The 16,237-nt window shown below is 48.8% G+C and overlaps 1 protein-coding gene across 1 annotated transcript; it reads right to left on the reverse strand.

Annotated features, from left to right (window-relative positions):
• Positions 1-1,271: 1,271 nt before the first annotated feature.
• Positions 1,272-12,345, reverse strand: LOC135313233 (uncharacterized). Its single transcript, XM_064451123.1, has 4 exons — positions 12,281-12,345; positions 3,605-3,847; positions 2,452-2,631; positions 1,272-2,123 (listed from the first exon to the last, which is right to left on the reverse strand). Exons 1-4 carry the CDS (start codon positions 12,343-12,345, stop codon positions 1,883-1,885), a joined length of 729 nt encoding a protein of 242 aa, XP_064307193.1. The 3' UTR covers positions 1,272-1,882.
• Between the last annotated feature and the right edge of the window lie 3,892 nt (positions 12,346-16,237).

Consider the following 16,237-nt stretch of genomic DNA (forward strand, 5'->3'; position numbering starts at 1 on the left):
GAAGCGGAAGTGTAGTCTGTGGGTATGGCACCGATGCACTCCAAGAGCCCAAAATGCCTGTAGTGCTGTGTCCGAATTCACTGCCGGCAAGTCTGCGTGCAGAGTGCCTTTTTCTGCCAATACTCTGGGCAGTCTCACAAGCATCCAGAAGGGGACTGAAGAACAGGTTACCTTGAAGCAGGATTATTCCCCTCCCTGGGTGATTAGCCTTGGCTGGAAAAAGAGGAAGGAGAAAAAGGTAAGGTTAGGACGTGAGCCGAAGGGAAATGCAGAGCAGGTCCTGTTTTTCCTGTCCTTTCTACAGCTTCAGTTGTCTTAGGAGAATGAAAGGTTTTCTCCTTCTCATGGTGCAGTTGCTGGTAGATCACCACTGTGGACTTCGTCATCTTTTTGCAAGGGATTGGTAAAAGCTTTACCATCTGCTCCCTCCCCCGTCAAGAGCTGGCCCCCAAACTAGGCTTTCCAAAGCTTCACAATGTGAAAAGAAGACATAAGATGTGGAATGAGGAGAGATTCCTTTATTATTGTTAGAAGTAGAATAAACAGTGGTCCTACCCTCTTTCCAGGGAGAAGCAGCAATAGTTCCCAGATGTCCACTAGTAGGTCTTGGCTTATCACAAAAATGTGCTACCTTGCATCTTTAAGGCTTCTTTCCTTGAGATGTGATGCAAATGTTGGTAGAAATGAAGTCGTCAGACTAAAACTCCTAGCCTTTGTAGCAGGCTTGTTTGAGTATTGCAGTTTGCATCCTTGAGCACTGGATGGTGGGTGATGTTGGGGGTTCCTGTTCCGGGTGCTTGTTTTTATTCCCTGCCCCATGCATGCAGCAGCTCTTGGGGCTGCCAGCACCTCTTCTGAGTAACGCTATAATGCCTCTCGAGATAGAACAGCATCTCTGTGCACATGTGATGCTGTGTTACTCAACAAGGCCTGCGTGCCCAGGCTGTGTCAGGCATGCTATGCATGCATGGGTCTGTCCTGCAGTGTGAACAGGGGAACAAGTTGTCCTGAAGCTGCTGGCCAGGCTCTGCGTGCACTGCCTGGAATGCACCCCTGTATTGCTACCCAGGGAATCCTGGACAGAAATATGGGTGTCATTGCTTTCTGAATGCAAATGATGGCACTTAGGCTAGCTCTTCAGGTGTGGCTGTAGGTCCTGATACACCTGATGTGAATTTCTAATGCAGGAGAGAAGGGATGAAGAACCCCAAGATTTGGGGTTTGGTTGTTCTCCCCCCCCCCCCCCCCCCCCCCCCCCCCCAATGTGCTAGGTCCTTTGTATAAAAGATAAATTCCTGTTTTCCTCTTGACTGGCTACCTTTGCGTACTTGTCACTGCATCTTGCAAGTCTAGAACTGCCTGTAGAAATGGGAGGATAGGGTGAGTTCTGAATAACAACAACAAAAAAAACCCTTTAAATCTCAGCCTACATTCAAGTGCAATGAATTGTAAATGCTTCCAATTATCTAATGGCATAGATTCCTTGTTCCTGGTAACTGGCTGTCTTTACTTTCAGCCTTTAAAAGAGCCCTAAACAGAAAATCAGATTCTGGTGATTAAAACCTCAAAGTCTGCAAGGCTCAGCCTGTAGGTTAAGCTGGAGCTGCTGAGTCTTGGCTTTATGCATCTCACCAAAACGATCAATTAAGAAGCTTGTAACCCAGGGACTCTTGTTTGAAATGTGCACTTCTGGACATGGTGGGGAGAAATAAAAGGATTATATCAAAAAAGCCTTTCAACATGAAGTGTCAAATTTTCTCCATTTGAAAACCCAGGTACAGTAACTGGCTCCTGTGAAATTCTTTCTTGAGCTCTGCAGAGTTTCAAGGCATTGATGGTGTTAAAAGAAAAAAGGAAAGAAGTCAAATGGTGGTTTAAATTTTCAAATTGGCCTCCCGACCTTGTTGAAGACCTTATGTTCCTCATAGCTTCTGTAGTAGAGGGGGAGCAGGTCCCCAGGGAGGTCAGCGCAGCAAGGCATGGTGGGCAGCAGTACGTTGCGGGGCGGCTGGCTGAGCTGGGTGGTGATGGGTGGTGTGCTGGGCTGCAACACCAGCTGGGGCAAGACCTGCGCTTTGGGGTGCCAGCTCTGCAGGGGCAGCTTTGGCAGATTTTCTGGGTTCCTGGTAAAGGCAAGAGGGAGAGGAGGTAGTATGAGGGGGCTGCAGCACTGATGGGACCCCGCAGCCCACCCATGCAATGCTTGAGGCAGTGCAAAGGGGAGCCCTGGTCCTCTGGCTCACCTACCCCTTGAAAAAGAGTGGGTGCAAGGGTTTAATTGCTGTTAGGTGCTAGGTGGGGAGCACGTAAGAGGGTTGGGTAGGGGCTCGAATGCCCAAGCAACATGGGCTTTAATATCTGGCTGCTCCTGCCTCCAGGTGGTCTGGGAGTGGCTCTTGCCCCTGCATGAGGAGCTGGGGGGGCAGGGCCAGTGTGGGGGCTGAGCGGTACCTTTGGAAAGCCAGGTTATTGCAGCCTGCAAACGCCCCTGGGAACACAGAGCTGGAGAGGGTAGAGAGGTGGTAATCACGCCGGTGGTAGTGTTTCAGTCTCCCAAAAGCATTCCTTCTCCTCTCTGAGGTGGAGGAGTCACATTTCCATCCTCCTCTGACTTTCCTCCTATGCTGCTGCCTGCAAGGTAGAGAGAGAGATGCCCACACAGATGCTTTCTTTGTACTTTGTGCACTGGCTGGCTGTTTTCATTGACCCCCCTGGAAAGACTGCATGTTTGCATCCTAAAGCAAAATTCTCACCCAGTGGTTTTGACCCCCCTTCTCCACTCCCAGAGAAAAGCACCGAAGCTGTGCTGCTGCTGAATCCCTGCAGAAAAGGGGCCCAGCCTGGGGAAGAGCAGGCCAGCACAGAGAGGGATGGCTGGTGCCTGCTGAGAGGTTGAGATGTTATCTCTTGCAGGGCTTTTGACTCATGTTATTGTGCACGTCTCATAATAACGAATTAGGCTCTTGGTTAAAGCTGCATCCTCAGGTAGGCTCCTGCATGGTCCCTGTCAGTCCAATCCCTTGTTCAGGGTACTATTGCTGGCAAAACCGAAGAGGTCATGCTGGACCGTAGGCTGGGAAAACAGGGAAGTGCTGCTGCAGAGATGCTGCTCAGTGAGCGTGGTCCTGGCTGGTGGCAGCTCTGCTCACCCAGCCCTGCTATGCACGGCGGCTTCTCTCCCAGAGGAGGATGCTCCTCCTTTCCCCTCGCTGGGCTGTGCACAGGCCCTTGCACTGGACTTAGCCTCAGAAAAAGGGATGCTCCCACTGACTCTTCTCTACGTATAGTCTGTTCCCTTCCTCCTCCGTTACGGAGAGTAACGGAGAGTCTTCCGTATGGGGGCCAGGCATACCTTTAGAGGCATAACTTTTTTTATGCGCGATCTTGCCGAGCAGCAGCTGGTTTCAGATGCGTGAAAGGGAGGGGTGGCGCAGGAGAAGTAGATCGCAAGACGCCGTGTCCCGAGTGGGTTCAACCCGCCCGGCTGGGTGGCACAGCAGATGGCAGCAGCGACTCTCCTTCAGCTCCAGCAGCCCTGGTCGCTCCTCACCACTCCCCCCACCCCCACCCCCCCAAAAAAAAAGAAAAGCACCTCCGTACTCACCCGCCGCGGTTCCTCCTCGCCCTGTCCCGCCAGCAGCAGACGGCGAAGGAGGCGGAGAGGGCCAGGATGACGGCTCCGCTCAGCAGCGAGGCGGCCACGGCAGCGCGGGAGCCCGTGCCCGAGGGCTGCGGGGCGGCTGCGGGGGCAGAGCGGGGCGGCGCTGAGCGGGCACCGGGGGCAGCGGGGTCGGGGGTCGGGGCGGGGGCCGCAACGCTCCCGACCCCGCTCCCCTGTGTGGGTAACCTAAAGTTATAGTTTTTATTAATAACTATTTAAAAAAAACAACAGTGGGTGACGCGGCCCCAGCTCGATTGACAAGAAAGTTAATGGGAGAAAAAAATGGTATTAAAAGTTAATGTTTTCTTCAGGTAGTTAAAGTAAAATAATCACGTGGGGCAGAAAACATATTGTGTTGGATGTGTCTTGAGCAAAGCACAGAAAAAGGGAGTGGGGATTGAGCCCTGAATAAAAGATGTTAAATTGAGGATTTTTTTTTTTTTTTAATCTGGAAGATATATTTTTGCTTAACGGTTCCTTGGGAAAAAGGAGAGGGGGGGGAAGTTGGAAAAGGGAAAAAAAAGTTGGAAAAGGGAAAAAAAAAGTTGGAAAAGGGAAAAAAAAAGTTGGAAAAGGGAAAAAAAAAGTTGGAAAAGGGAAAAAAAAAGTTGGAAAAGGGAAAAAAAAAGTTGGAAAAGGGAAAAAAAGTTGAAATGGATCAATGAAGCATGAGTATTTGAAAGAAAAAAAATGGGCTTGTGAAATTAAAAATAATTGAAAACTCCGATGGCCATAATCATAGAATTGTAGAATAGTTTGGGTTGGAAGGGACCTACAGAGGTCACCTTGTTCAACCCCCCTGCATTGAGCAGGGACATCTTCAACTAGATCATGTTGCTCAGAGCCCCGTCCAACCTGACCTTGAATGTTTCCAGGGGTGGGACATCTACCACCTCTCTGGGCAACCCATTCCCTCATTGTAAAAAATAGCCACTTCCTTCAGAATTTTCTTGGATGGGTGTACAGTCCAGCCAAGTCTGTGATCCCTACCTGCTCTAAGATGGGTGTCTGGAAAGAGCAGATGAATTACACCCTAATCAAACCGTAAAGGGAACCTAAGTGATGTTTGTATCGTAAATGTCTAAAGTTAGGGACATAGCTCCCATCCCAAGGGCAAAATAATATGAAAGAATTCACTAACCTCTGCAAAAATGGTACGTTTAGGTTTTTTAGGTAATAAACCACACAGATTCAAAAGAAGCCAACCCTATGACACTTGCGAAATAATCAAACTAAGACATCTGCAAGTACAGAGATTTGCTTTTTGTTTCAAAGAGAACAAGTGTGTGGGGATTTTTTCCTTAAAACCGCTTTATTTTGGGGAACTGATGAGTGATTTAAGGTTTGGGATTTTTTTTTTTGTTCACCCAAGTTGTGTCTTCATTAAGCAGTGCAGAAACTGCAGCCTCAATTTAGAGCTGAGAAGACAAGGTTTGCTGATGAGCTTTATGAATGTTTTGCTACAGGAGTACCTGTAACTTACTGCAACAAAGTTCATTGCTTTTATTTGGCTGTGTTTACTTTTTACGAACAAAAGATGCTCACTGACTGTGTATCACTAGTTTTACAGCTTTGAATTGAGGCAACTTCCTTTATTTTTGTTTTCATTTTTAAAAGGCAAGCTGCATTGGGTGCATCTGAGCTGAAGCACCTGCAGGGACGTCCTATGGTTGAGTCATCTTGGTTTCTAATTTGACCTTCGTGATATGCTACCTTTTTAAAATGGATTTGCTTATCTTGAGCAAGCGGAAGAGAAGCGGCAAAAGCAGGTGTGGTGGACCTTTTTTCCATTTCAAACTTTTTTTTTAGTTAGCTGTTGCACCACAGGTTTGCCCATGAATTGGTTCTGAAAGGGCCCCAGGTCTTTAATTCTCAGTGTCCAGCATGAGCAGTGTAATTCACGCGCAAGATATACAGTATTTAGAACTTCTGCAGTTTTGCTTCCCACTGCAAAAATATATGACTTTCTTGAGGGAAATTTTCCTGAAATTATTTTATGTATGCACACAATATGCGCTGCATGAGAGATGAGATCGCTTTTAAAGCAATAAACTTTGTTCCTTTGATGTTCAGGCATTCATTTTCAATGAACTCGTACCACAAAAAATGCAAGGGCCATTGCAATGGGCACTTGGCCTGTGTATGGTTTCACAAACACCATGTGCTGGGTTATTATGGAGTTCAGCTTTCCTCCTGCTGAAGGATTCTGGCTGTGCCCTGGAGTCCCTGTGCCTGGCACTGGGAGCCAGGCGTCAGCCAGCACCAGGCATTGATCCAGCTTGGTGACTTCTGTGCCAGTTACTGGGAGCGAGATATGGCCTGGTTATCTGCTGAGCCAATGCCAGGCGAATTCACCCTTTAGGCAACCCCCTGCCTTGTGCAGCTCATGAAATGCTGCTGCAGGGACCCCACTGAAGCATGGCATTTCACCCACGCTGATGACCACTGACCGGGTCAAGCTGGAACTCTGCTGTCCCCTTTTGGGGTGGCTGGGGCACTCTACCTCCTCCTCCTGCCCTTACTGGCTTGGCCGGGGTGAGGAAACCCCTATGCAAGGGCTGGTCGCTGTGCCTCCTCTCCCGAGTTAGCAATCAGGTGGTGACTCCCTGCATTGCACTGAGACCCTATAAGTGGGAACAGGGGCTGGGTCACGCTGTCGGGTTCCTTACCCTGGCAGTGGGGTGGGGGGTGGCTCCAGGACGAAGTGCTTTCCTGACGGAGGCAGGAGAGCCTCTCACTGCCCACCAGCTGGTACCCCTCCTGGCACCAGTACACAAGAACGGAGCCCAAGGAGATGCCTGAGCCTCTGTCCACATAGTAGTATCCATAGCGTGGTGGTGGGAGAGCTGTGCACGGTGCTGGGGGAGAAGGGGAGACATTAAGCGGAGGTAGTGACAAAGAACCCACTGGTGATGCTTTTGAAAAGGCTGCCTGGCCCCTGCATCACTCCTGCAGGTCCTGCAAGTCTGTGAAATTTTGTTTGCGTAATCCTAAAGGAGAGGTGTAAGGATCTCTAGTAGCTTTATCTGGGAAATAAGCCTTCTAGTTGCAAACTCTGCAATGTGAGCAGCTACGGAACAGTGGAAGTGGGACAGGAAAGGTACAGGATGGGGACAATGTGCAGATAGCAACTCTTATGAAGGAAATGAAGAGGACAGGCATTTTTGGCTGGAACTCAAAGCAATAAAAATACTTCTCTATGGTATAGAGAGATACTTTTTCCACCCCAGCCTTTATTTTTATTTCTAATTTATTACCCACAACTCTTCAGAGCTACTCAGTTGCTCTGCTTAGATCATCCTTTCTGCACTGCACCCTTTGCGTCCTTGTTCAAGCTTGCTAGTACCCGTCAAGAGCGGGGGTGAAGCAGGCTCCAAAAGGGATGCCACTCTGACTGTGTGATTGCTGGATTTGCAAGGCCATGAAGACATGAATGAGTAGATTCTGTGTAACAGGTATCGCAGGTACCAATATTCTGAATTAAAGGAAAATACTCTGATCAACTCTAGTTAAGTCAAGCTTAAAACCTGCAGGCAGAAATGTGCTCTATCTAGCTTAGGGGGACCTTCTGAGGGAAATTCCGAGTGCAGCAGTAAAGCTAATGTGAGACAGAGGCTTGGTTTGCTTCTGCTTTAGCTGAGATGATGTAGGCTTCTCCTCCAGAGGTGGCTGACAACAACAAATCAGGTTGAGTAAGATCAGACTTTCTCCAGGTCCAGCAATACTGTTAACAGGTAGTGGAGATGCCTATATGAGTAAATCAGCAGTGCCAGGGGATGCCTGGACTGGATCTGTTGTACAGTTAAATTGTCTGGCACTGGCCAGCACCTTCCCCAACAATCCCTTGCCATGATTTGGAGACAAGGTGGTCCAGGGACCATTCCCAACAGGCGTTTTGGAAATAACATGTAGTACATAAAGGTTTGGGAAGGTGAAGGGCTCAATAGTGTGCTGCAGGCTGCTCTGCGCTGCTGTCTGCACACGGGGGTAGGCAGGCTGCCTGTACTGGGCAGGCAGTCACCCCATGGCAGCCCTCATGCCGTGCCCCACTTTCAGGGGAACAGCATGTACTCTGCTCTAGGAAGTGGATTAAAAAATAATAATCACCCGCAGCATTTGGAAATGAGTTGTCCTTTTAAAAAAATCTTCATCCTCGTTTCTTCCCAAGGGTCCCAGCTCAGCCCTTGGGGACAGGGTTGTGCTCAGTGCACCCATATCCTGGCCAGGAAGCTGGTCCATCATGATATGCATAGAGGTTAACATGGAGGAGGACTTTACTCTCAATGGAAGACAGTCAAGCGTTAAATTTTCTCCCTGTGCCTATTGACTTTGCCTCTGACGCGATACATCTCTCCCAGATCACAGAAGTTGCTGTGGCCATGAGGACCATGCAAAGCCCTGCAGCCCCTATGAGTGCCTTAGGCATGCCTCCGTCCCCGCCAGGAGAAGCACCATCATGTCCCCGTGCCCTTCACCCTGTCTGCCTGTATGACTGGACCCCAAGCAGCCCCACGGAGGGACAGGCAGGCAATCGGTCACTCAAGTACCTGAGATGTTGCTGTGCACGTAGGATCCATTGGCAACGTCTCTGGGCAACCCCCTTCTGACGTGTCCTGCCCCGGGTGAGGCGGTCCCGGGCCCAGCAGCATCACTCCAGGCAAAGCTCAGGCAGCTCCAGCGCAGCAGGCAAAAGGCGATGCATTTCCCAAACCTTTGTCCTGTCATGGTTTGGAGAAACACAGCATTGTCATGTGTCCAGCTGTCCTGAGTGCCTGCAGTTTCCCTTTGCTTCTGAGCAGGAGTCAGCTGGGCTCTTAGGGCATTAAGCCTTGAGCAACAAAGCTAGCAGCCGCTCTTCCCCCAGGGCTTGCCTCTCCTCCACGTCGGCACAAACCCCACATCCCTGCTCCTAGCATTGCCAGCCCTGCTCTGGCCGCTCGGCTGAGCGGCTCTGAAGCCCTGCAGAGAAACCAGACATGGGAGAGGGAGAGAGAAGCAGCAAGCACTAGGGATCCATCTTTTACAGCTCCTTCCTACAGGGACTGGCTGTCACCATGTCTCCGGGTGCTGAAGGCGCACATCAGGCACCCTCCTCCTCCTCTGCCTGCTGAAATCCATGCTCGAGCTTGCTGCTGAGAATCCTGAGATGCAGACCCTCCACTGTTCATCTCTTTCCTCCTGCAAGCAGCAACGGAGTGGGATACGTGCCATGGGAATCAAAAGAGTTACATAGCAGCAACTCCACCAGCTTTGCTGCTGCAGGAACCTCAGAGAAATCTGTTTTCCCTTTTCCTTGGGGTTCCCTCCGTGTGGCGTCTCTCTGCCTGTCACTTCAGGCTGTGATGTTTTCTGATGTTTTACAGCTGGAGGGGCTGCAGTAGCGACCAGCTCTTGGGATGGAGGTTGCTCTTATCTGCCCCTACCTGCCTGGCCCCTTGTGCACACCCAGGAAGAGGTGAGGTGTCCTGTGTTGCCCAAGCACTCAAGGCAGTGAGGTTTTGTTGCAGCCAATACCTCTGTGCCAAGGCTTTCCCCAGTAGCCAGTACACAAGCTGTGCTGCCAGCAGGACTTTGCAGGTTTTTTTTGATCATTCCCTGCTGTGGCTGTCTTCTTCCCTCCTTGCACCCCCTGGAGCTTCCCTCATCCTGTGGGTGTCCTTTACCCCTCCTGTCCTGCATCCTTGCCTGTCCTAGGGCAACCTGGGACTTACTGCAGGAGTAAAGGGTTAAAGCCCAGGCCACTATTCATTAATGACATTGGCACAAATACAGCAGCCTCAGCAGCTGGGTGTGAGGACATTTGCAAGTGCTCACAGCTTAGCAGGGAGATGTTCTGGCTCTGTGGGTCAGTTTATGTTTGCCTCTTTTATATCTGTGGCCTGTGGCTGCAGCCAATGTGCTTGGGTGAGCATAGCTGCCCATGTGGATCTCGGGGGGCCAAAATGTTGCCTTGGATGTGTGGGCAGCTCCTGTTTGTAGAACCAAGCAGTGGTCTTACAGTCTTTGTGTGATGTACTACAGTGAATAAAGGGGAATTAAAAATGTCAGGTGGAATCAAACTCCTGTTCCATCCTACCCTGGCCCATGCTGGGGGTACAGCCAAGGGGGTCTGCATCGAGGAGGGGGAGCTGCAGGTCTGGGCATTGGCTGGACCTTGCTTGTGGTCCCTCCCCAGCACTGGGACCCTGTGTCACTTGCACCCAAGGTGGCTCAGCAGTGCTCCGTCCCTCCTTGCACTTGCAGAGGGGCCTTTTGTTCCTTCCTTGTCCTTTGGACCTGGGAACACCTTAATCCTACCCCGTCTGTCCATCTATCTCTCAGGCACTCCCTTTTCATTTTGGCTGTGCTGGCACCTCTCTGGGCTCCTCTCCAGGAGATTTTCTTGCTTTCTCAGGAAAACCTGTTTCAACCTCCCATGGCTCATAATAATCTTGTTCAAAACCTGCTTTAATTTCTTCTCCTTACTGGTTAATCCTTAAACTGTAAGTTTTTCTCAGCTCCCCATGGAGAGTGGGCCGAGGAGGGGGGTCCTCCCCGGCTCAGTGAATATAGCAGGTTTCTTGTTCTGGTTTTGTGGTTGGTTTTTTTTTTTTTTCTTCACCTTCTGATTGCAGGGATTTTGCTGTTTGTTTGTGCAATGAAGGTAAACTTTGAGGCCGTCTGGGCAGTCTGAGAGCGTAACACTGACAGCAGAGGAGCCAGCCCCAGGGCATGTCCCTGGTGGGAACACAGTCATGTCTGGGCAGCTGGGAGCTGGGGTGCAGGCAGTCCCATGGGTGCTGGGGATGCACCCACCTGATCAGATGGGACCAACCCTGAAGTGGCCCCTGTGCCAAGTCTGAGCCTTGTGCTGCATGTGCCTTCTCCTGCTGGGGCTTACAATCTTGCCTCACTGCTGCAGGTGGTTGGGGGATGGTGGGAAGAACCAAGGGCAGTGCCCTCTGCCCCCTCACAGCTGCTGGATGTATCCCAATGCTAAACAGCTGGGGACAGAGCACATGCTGCAAGCGTGGCCTTCAGCGTGGAGCTGGTGGTGCTAAGTCTTGTCACATGTGCCAGGGAATGAATGGGCTCAGCAAAAGCCCAGGGACACAATAACCACGCTTGAGCTTGTGCTCAAAATGCCTAGTAGATGACATGGATTATTCCTTTGCTAATGCTCTTAAGAGCTATTCCTGGGCCCAAGGGATATAAAGGGTCTTATTATTGCAAAATCAATATCCTGCTGGGGGGAGGACTTCAACACTGGTCCCTGCACCCTGCTTTCTGGTGGTGGCTGTCTGCATAGAGTGGGGGATCCAGGCAGAGGCAGGGGATGACCCTGGGCTCAGCAAGACCTTTCCTTGTGGGGAAGGCAAGAAAGAAGGGAGGGCTAGTAGAGGGGCTGGTGTAGCCGAGGGGCTGAAGTTCTCCCAGCCCCAGAGTCTTGGCTGGGGGCTCCCACCTTCCTGGCAATCATCTGTGGGTGATCTCCTTCAAGGCCTTCCCCTCCACCACAGCAGCCTGCAAGGCAAAGCTCAGCTGATGGCTTTCAAGGCTGGCTCAAAGGTCTCACACCTGCACTCAGATCTCCCTTCTGGCTGATGGGCATCCACTTAAAGATAAATTTTTGCTGAGCCATGGTGGTGCCTCTTTGAACCTTTTAAATATGCCCTTTGCAAAAGTGCCCCTCACGTGTTCCTACCTGCATGAGTGTCACCCTGACCTGGACAATTTTCTCCTCTAGCCCCTGCTCTACAGCTTCAAAGCTGGCACCCCAGCTCAGATCAGCTGCTGGGGCTCTGCTGTCTCCTGTGTCATGGCCTCCCTAGGCCAGGATGCCCTTGGCCCTGGGGATGGCACACGACCATCCTCCACCTTATCCCATCCCTGTGTCGTGCCAGTGCGCCCAGCCAGAGAAAGCAGCATTCCTATTCCAGTGGCACAGGCAGCCAAGCAGAGGTGTGTTGTCATCGACACAGCACCATGACTCTTAAGAGATCCCTCTTTTAATCTCCTGTAAGTGCTTTTTTCCATGCTGGGGTGGCCCACACCCTCATACCATTCTCCTGGTTTTGGCACAGTCCCTGTCAGCTCTGTAGTATCTTGCTCTGCTGCTTCGACCCCAAAAGGCACCAGCCCCGGCGAAGAACAGACACTTTTCTTCTTTCTTGTGACATGAGGATGTCTGGAGGAGGGTCCCAGAGAAGCGCAGGTAGATTAACTGCAAAGATAACCAGAAAAGGCTACATGGTGCTGTGCCTTGTAGGGTCTGAATCACAGTGTGCCCCAGCTGTTGGCCCTGGGAGACTTGCTGAGAGAGCTGGGGAAGCTTATGCGTTGCACCCAGCTTGGTAGGAGTTACTGCCTGACTGCAGCCTGTGCGATTTCCCTGGGACACTTGCTTTTGCTTACATGGGGAACTGATGACAGGAATGTAAATGTGTGCCTCACTGCCTCAGTTGTCTTTATATGTCAGGTCCTTTGAATGAGAAAATGAACTGAGAGACGTGGGAGGGGGAAAGGCGAGCACACAGGTAATTCTCTGTCTGGGACTCTGCACTCAATTTCTTGCTCTGCCATAGAGATCCTGGTGCAAAAATAGAAAGGAATGATACCTGACTATTTAAGGGAATTTACATTGGTCGTGTTTGTTCCCCTGTTGTGTTTTCATCAGACATTCTCTCAGGTACATTTTGTCGCATACCCCGAGTACATTGCAGTGAGTTGCACTCATTGCACTGAAGTGATAAGACTTATTTTTCATGGGAAATAGTGTTTCTGCACTTTGGCAGGCCAAGGCTAAAAGCACTGGGCTCACCCAGGTCTGTTAGTGAGCAGTGCAGAACTTCTCTGCAGAAGCCAACCTTCCACTACTGAACACACAAATAATAATTTCAAGTCAGTGACCATGGGTGATCCTATTTGCTTTCAGAAGGTTCTACAAACAGAAGCACATAGAAGTATTTTGTGACTACATTACTCATTGCAAGTCATTTGCTTAGCTCTCTTGCTAGTCCATCCTTTACACAAACCAACCAGGAAGAACAAACCGTTCTCCAGGAAGATGTTTCCATTTTTTTTTTGGTGCAAGGTCTCCATGTCATACCTCTTCTGTACTGCAATGCTTTTACTTCACAGCCCTGGGTTCCCTCTAAACCCATATTTTCTCAGCTTCAGTAATTGGGGCTCAGTACCACAGGTTTATGAGAGCACTGTGGATGAACGTGCCCTCCCAGCAAGGGGCTTGACTCAACAAGTCTGCACCTCCCTGGGTATGTGTAGACAGCCACATGTGGAGGGACTCCTCTCACTCAACTTTAGACACCTTCATCTGTACCAGTCACTCTTGGTTGTTTCATAGTTTGGGACATAAATGGGATTTGTTTTATCTAGCCCCTTTCGGACTCCTATTTTAAGATGCAGTGGAAGTTTTAGAGGTGCCCGCTGAATGCAAAGGAAGCTCATGTACCAGTGCCTGCATTGCAGATGGGTCAGGTCAGTTGAAGGACTCTTTAACCATACCTGCCTGTAGTTGCTGGCAGTGGAGGGTGCTGCCATCATGTTCAGATTTGTTGCTACCTAGATTTTTGAGAGATTGCATGTGGCAGGCACTTGCCATATCTGTACTTACCAGGAGGGCCTTGGAAGTTGCCATGCTGGTGCCACCCTAACTGCAATTTGGTGGGGACACCTACAGAGTGCAGGAAGCACTTTGGTCATGGAGGCATAGTCAGGGACAGTTCAGGCTTGTAGCTCAGGGTGGCATTATAAGTTGATCCATTATGAAACATGCCTGGGAAAGACTTTGAGTTTCAGGGAGAAATGTAGTGTAAGAGAGAAAATGACCCTGTCAGGAGAGTCAGGATACAGATGGTCCAGGCTCTCCTTGTGAGTACAGAACACTTGGGGTCAAGACTGAAGATTTGAGCTGGGTCTCCCATGTCTCCAAGCTTTTCCTTGATTAGTTGCTTTTAAAAGTCAGTTGGCTGCTTCTGCCCCTGTGGGCATAAACCGAGACAGCCTTTACTGACATGAGCAGCTGGCCAGGTAGCTTGGCTGATAGCAGGGGATATGCCAGACACACAAGTCTAAAGGGAATCCATATTGTATCTTCTTTTGTTTTAATTCCTAACACATCATGAATGAGTTGAACAAGTGGATGCCTGCCCATTTATTCCTAAAAGCCATTCATACAATTGATTAAGCTGCTATTAAGTGACAACATTACTGGTTAAGCATGCATTTTTGCTAACTGAATAATTCCTTGCTGTGAAAAATCCCACAGTTTAGTAATTTATTTCTAATCCTGTTATATATACAAACAAATATACCCATGTACATACACATACGTTCTACATAGACATTTGCATGCACACAGAGACTTCCTACTTACTTTGCCTGTTTCCAAGGGCAGGATGTTCCAGGCTAGGACACTTCACATGAACTCCATAAATTTCTACTTTAACATGCACATTGTGCTACTTTGTAACGTTTGTCTAGATTCCAGGTTATGGCATTGACTTTTTGTTGGCCAGAGGCTGGTACTGTTAAACTTTTCGTTCCTAACAGGTCTACTCTGATGTCCAGGCTTTTGGCTAGGTAGGACTTATTTCCTGCATTTTTCATGAAAACCTGCTGTCTCGTGGTACTCTTAAAGCACATTTTTGACACTTCAGAGTTTCCCAGAATGGCAAAATTGTTTTCTACCCAGCTTTTTTGAGAAAAGTGATTGTTGTTGTTATTGATTTTTAAAAAATTAATATTTTTTTGTTCTTCTTATCCTGTTCACTTAATATTCTTTGCATGGCCAGTTTCACATGCTAGTCTAGATGGCACAAGGTGGTGTTATGCACTCATGCCTTTGGGTTGTTACACAAGTTTATACAACCAAAGAGAAGAAGAAACCAGATTACTGAACGCCTAGGTCTCTTTGAAAACAATGTTATGGCAGGACTGAGGAGTTATTGAACAGACGCTGGGCTGAAAATAGGAGGTGGAGGACTTTTCTGATGGGAGGTCTTATAAAAGTCTACTGGGAAAACAGACTAGCCCCAAAGGAATATTGTGCTGTGGTTTGACAAAAAAAGAATCACAAGAGAGACTATGAGGTACAGAGAGTGGCTGATTCATGGAGTGGAATAGGGTTAATGGAGGATATCAGAATGGGCAGATTTAGATGGCTGCTCAGAGGACTGCACTGTATTCATCAAGAAATGCAAGCAGGAATATACCTTCAGAAAAGGAATGGAAAAATCCAGTGCTCATTTTCTTAGAGCCTTGCAACGGTGCATCCTCACTGGTATTGCTTAATGGACACTGTCGATATATACAATGAAACAGATATGCAATGAATCACAACCATACAGTGCACTGGATAACAAGAGATGAGCAAACCTGTAAAACAGGATGGTTTTGTGCTTCTCTCTCTGTGCTGGGAATTGGTAGAGTGGAGGGCAAAAATGTCCAGGGTAGTTTGACCAGGAAAAGAATTCTTGTTTAGAGCTTGCAGAAAAAAGTGGCCTCATGCCAAGATCAGTGGGGCTGGAAATGCATCCCCTGCAGTAAAAATACAGGGAGATCCCTATATAATGGGAGTTCAGAGAGGAGATCTGGCAAAGCTGTGAACATGTGTTATTTTGGTGCCTTAAGATTTGGCTGAGTGGCAGCTCATAGCTTCACTGACGGTCTTCAGGGCAAGGTTGTCTCGCCCTGTAATGCAGTCCTGGTCTGGAGAGAAGGTCTGAGAATACCAAAGGTCTACAGGAGAAATAGGGACCAGAGTTTATTTCTGTTATGCTGCTTCCTGTGTGGAAACAGATGTTCCCAATGGGTGATTACTGTGTGTAGGTGATAGCATGCCCCTCTCTGCAGGAGCTCTCTGCAGCTGGTCTGGGAAGATCACCGCCTCAGGAAGCCATTAAGTTAAATAGATACTTAATCTGAGGAGAGCTAGGGTGGTGTGGCTCCGGTGGCTTGATGGAGCACTAACACCATTTGCTACTTATTAAGAGAAGGGTAACTGCTTCAGGCCATCCGATGATCACCATTTAGCTAGGATCCTTAGCTGAATGGAGATAATCAGATGGCCTGAAGTAGTCCTTTTTCAGTAATGTCTTTTATACCTCCCTGGTGTCATGTTCTGATGACTTGATTATTGGTTGCTGCCTTAAATAGGTTCCCAGTAATATCCTCATTCTTTTCATGTTGTAATAGGATTATCATACAAGATGATGACATTTGTACCTAAGCCAAAATACACTGCAGTTTACAGGCAGAATAAGTTAAGCCATCTAGAAATGTAATTTTCTAAAGATCAGCACAAAGGTCTTCAAACAGGTCCAACCCACACAGAACATGCAAGTTGCTGTTGAATCAATAATGAAGCAACAAGTTTTTTAAGGCTGTACCAGGAAAATATGGAAATGTCTCACCTCTCTGATACCCCCTTGCATCCTTACCTACAGAGGAAGTTTTTTTGTGCCATCAGCTACTGATTCACTCAGTCCAGGGAAGGGCTGCTTTCCAGTTTGGTTTGAATGCCAGACCTCTAATCAGCTGGAGAAAAGGAGTCACTTATATAAGCCAAAGGAAAGG

Source organism: Phalacrocorax carbo, chromosome 1 (assembly GCF_963921805.1).
Source record: "Phalacrocorax carbo chromosome 1, bPhaCar2.1, whole genome shotgun sequence".
NCBI classification, from domain to species: domain Eukaryota; kingdom Metazoa; phylum Chordata; class Aves; order Suliformes; family Phalacrocoracidae; genus Phalacrocorax; species Phalacrocorax carbo.

What these genes read in the sequence shown, in the direction of transcription:
- LOC135313233 (XM_064451123.1), bottom strand. Translation starts at nt 12,345, where the DNA reads ATGCGACAAAATGTACCTGAGAGAATGTCTGATGAAAACACAACAGGG. An exon ending in GGGGAACAAACACGACCAAT is followed by an intron (nt 3,848 to 12,280) that starts GTAAATTCCCTT and finishes CTATAACTTTAG; the next exon opens with GTTACCCACACAGGGGAGCG. An exon ending in AATAACCTGGCTTTCCAAAG is followed by an intron (nt 2,124 to 2,451) that starts GTACCGCTCAGC and finishes TGCCTTTACCAG; the next exon opens with GAACCCAGAAAATCTGCCAA.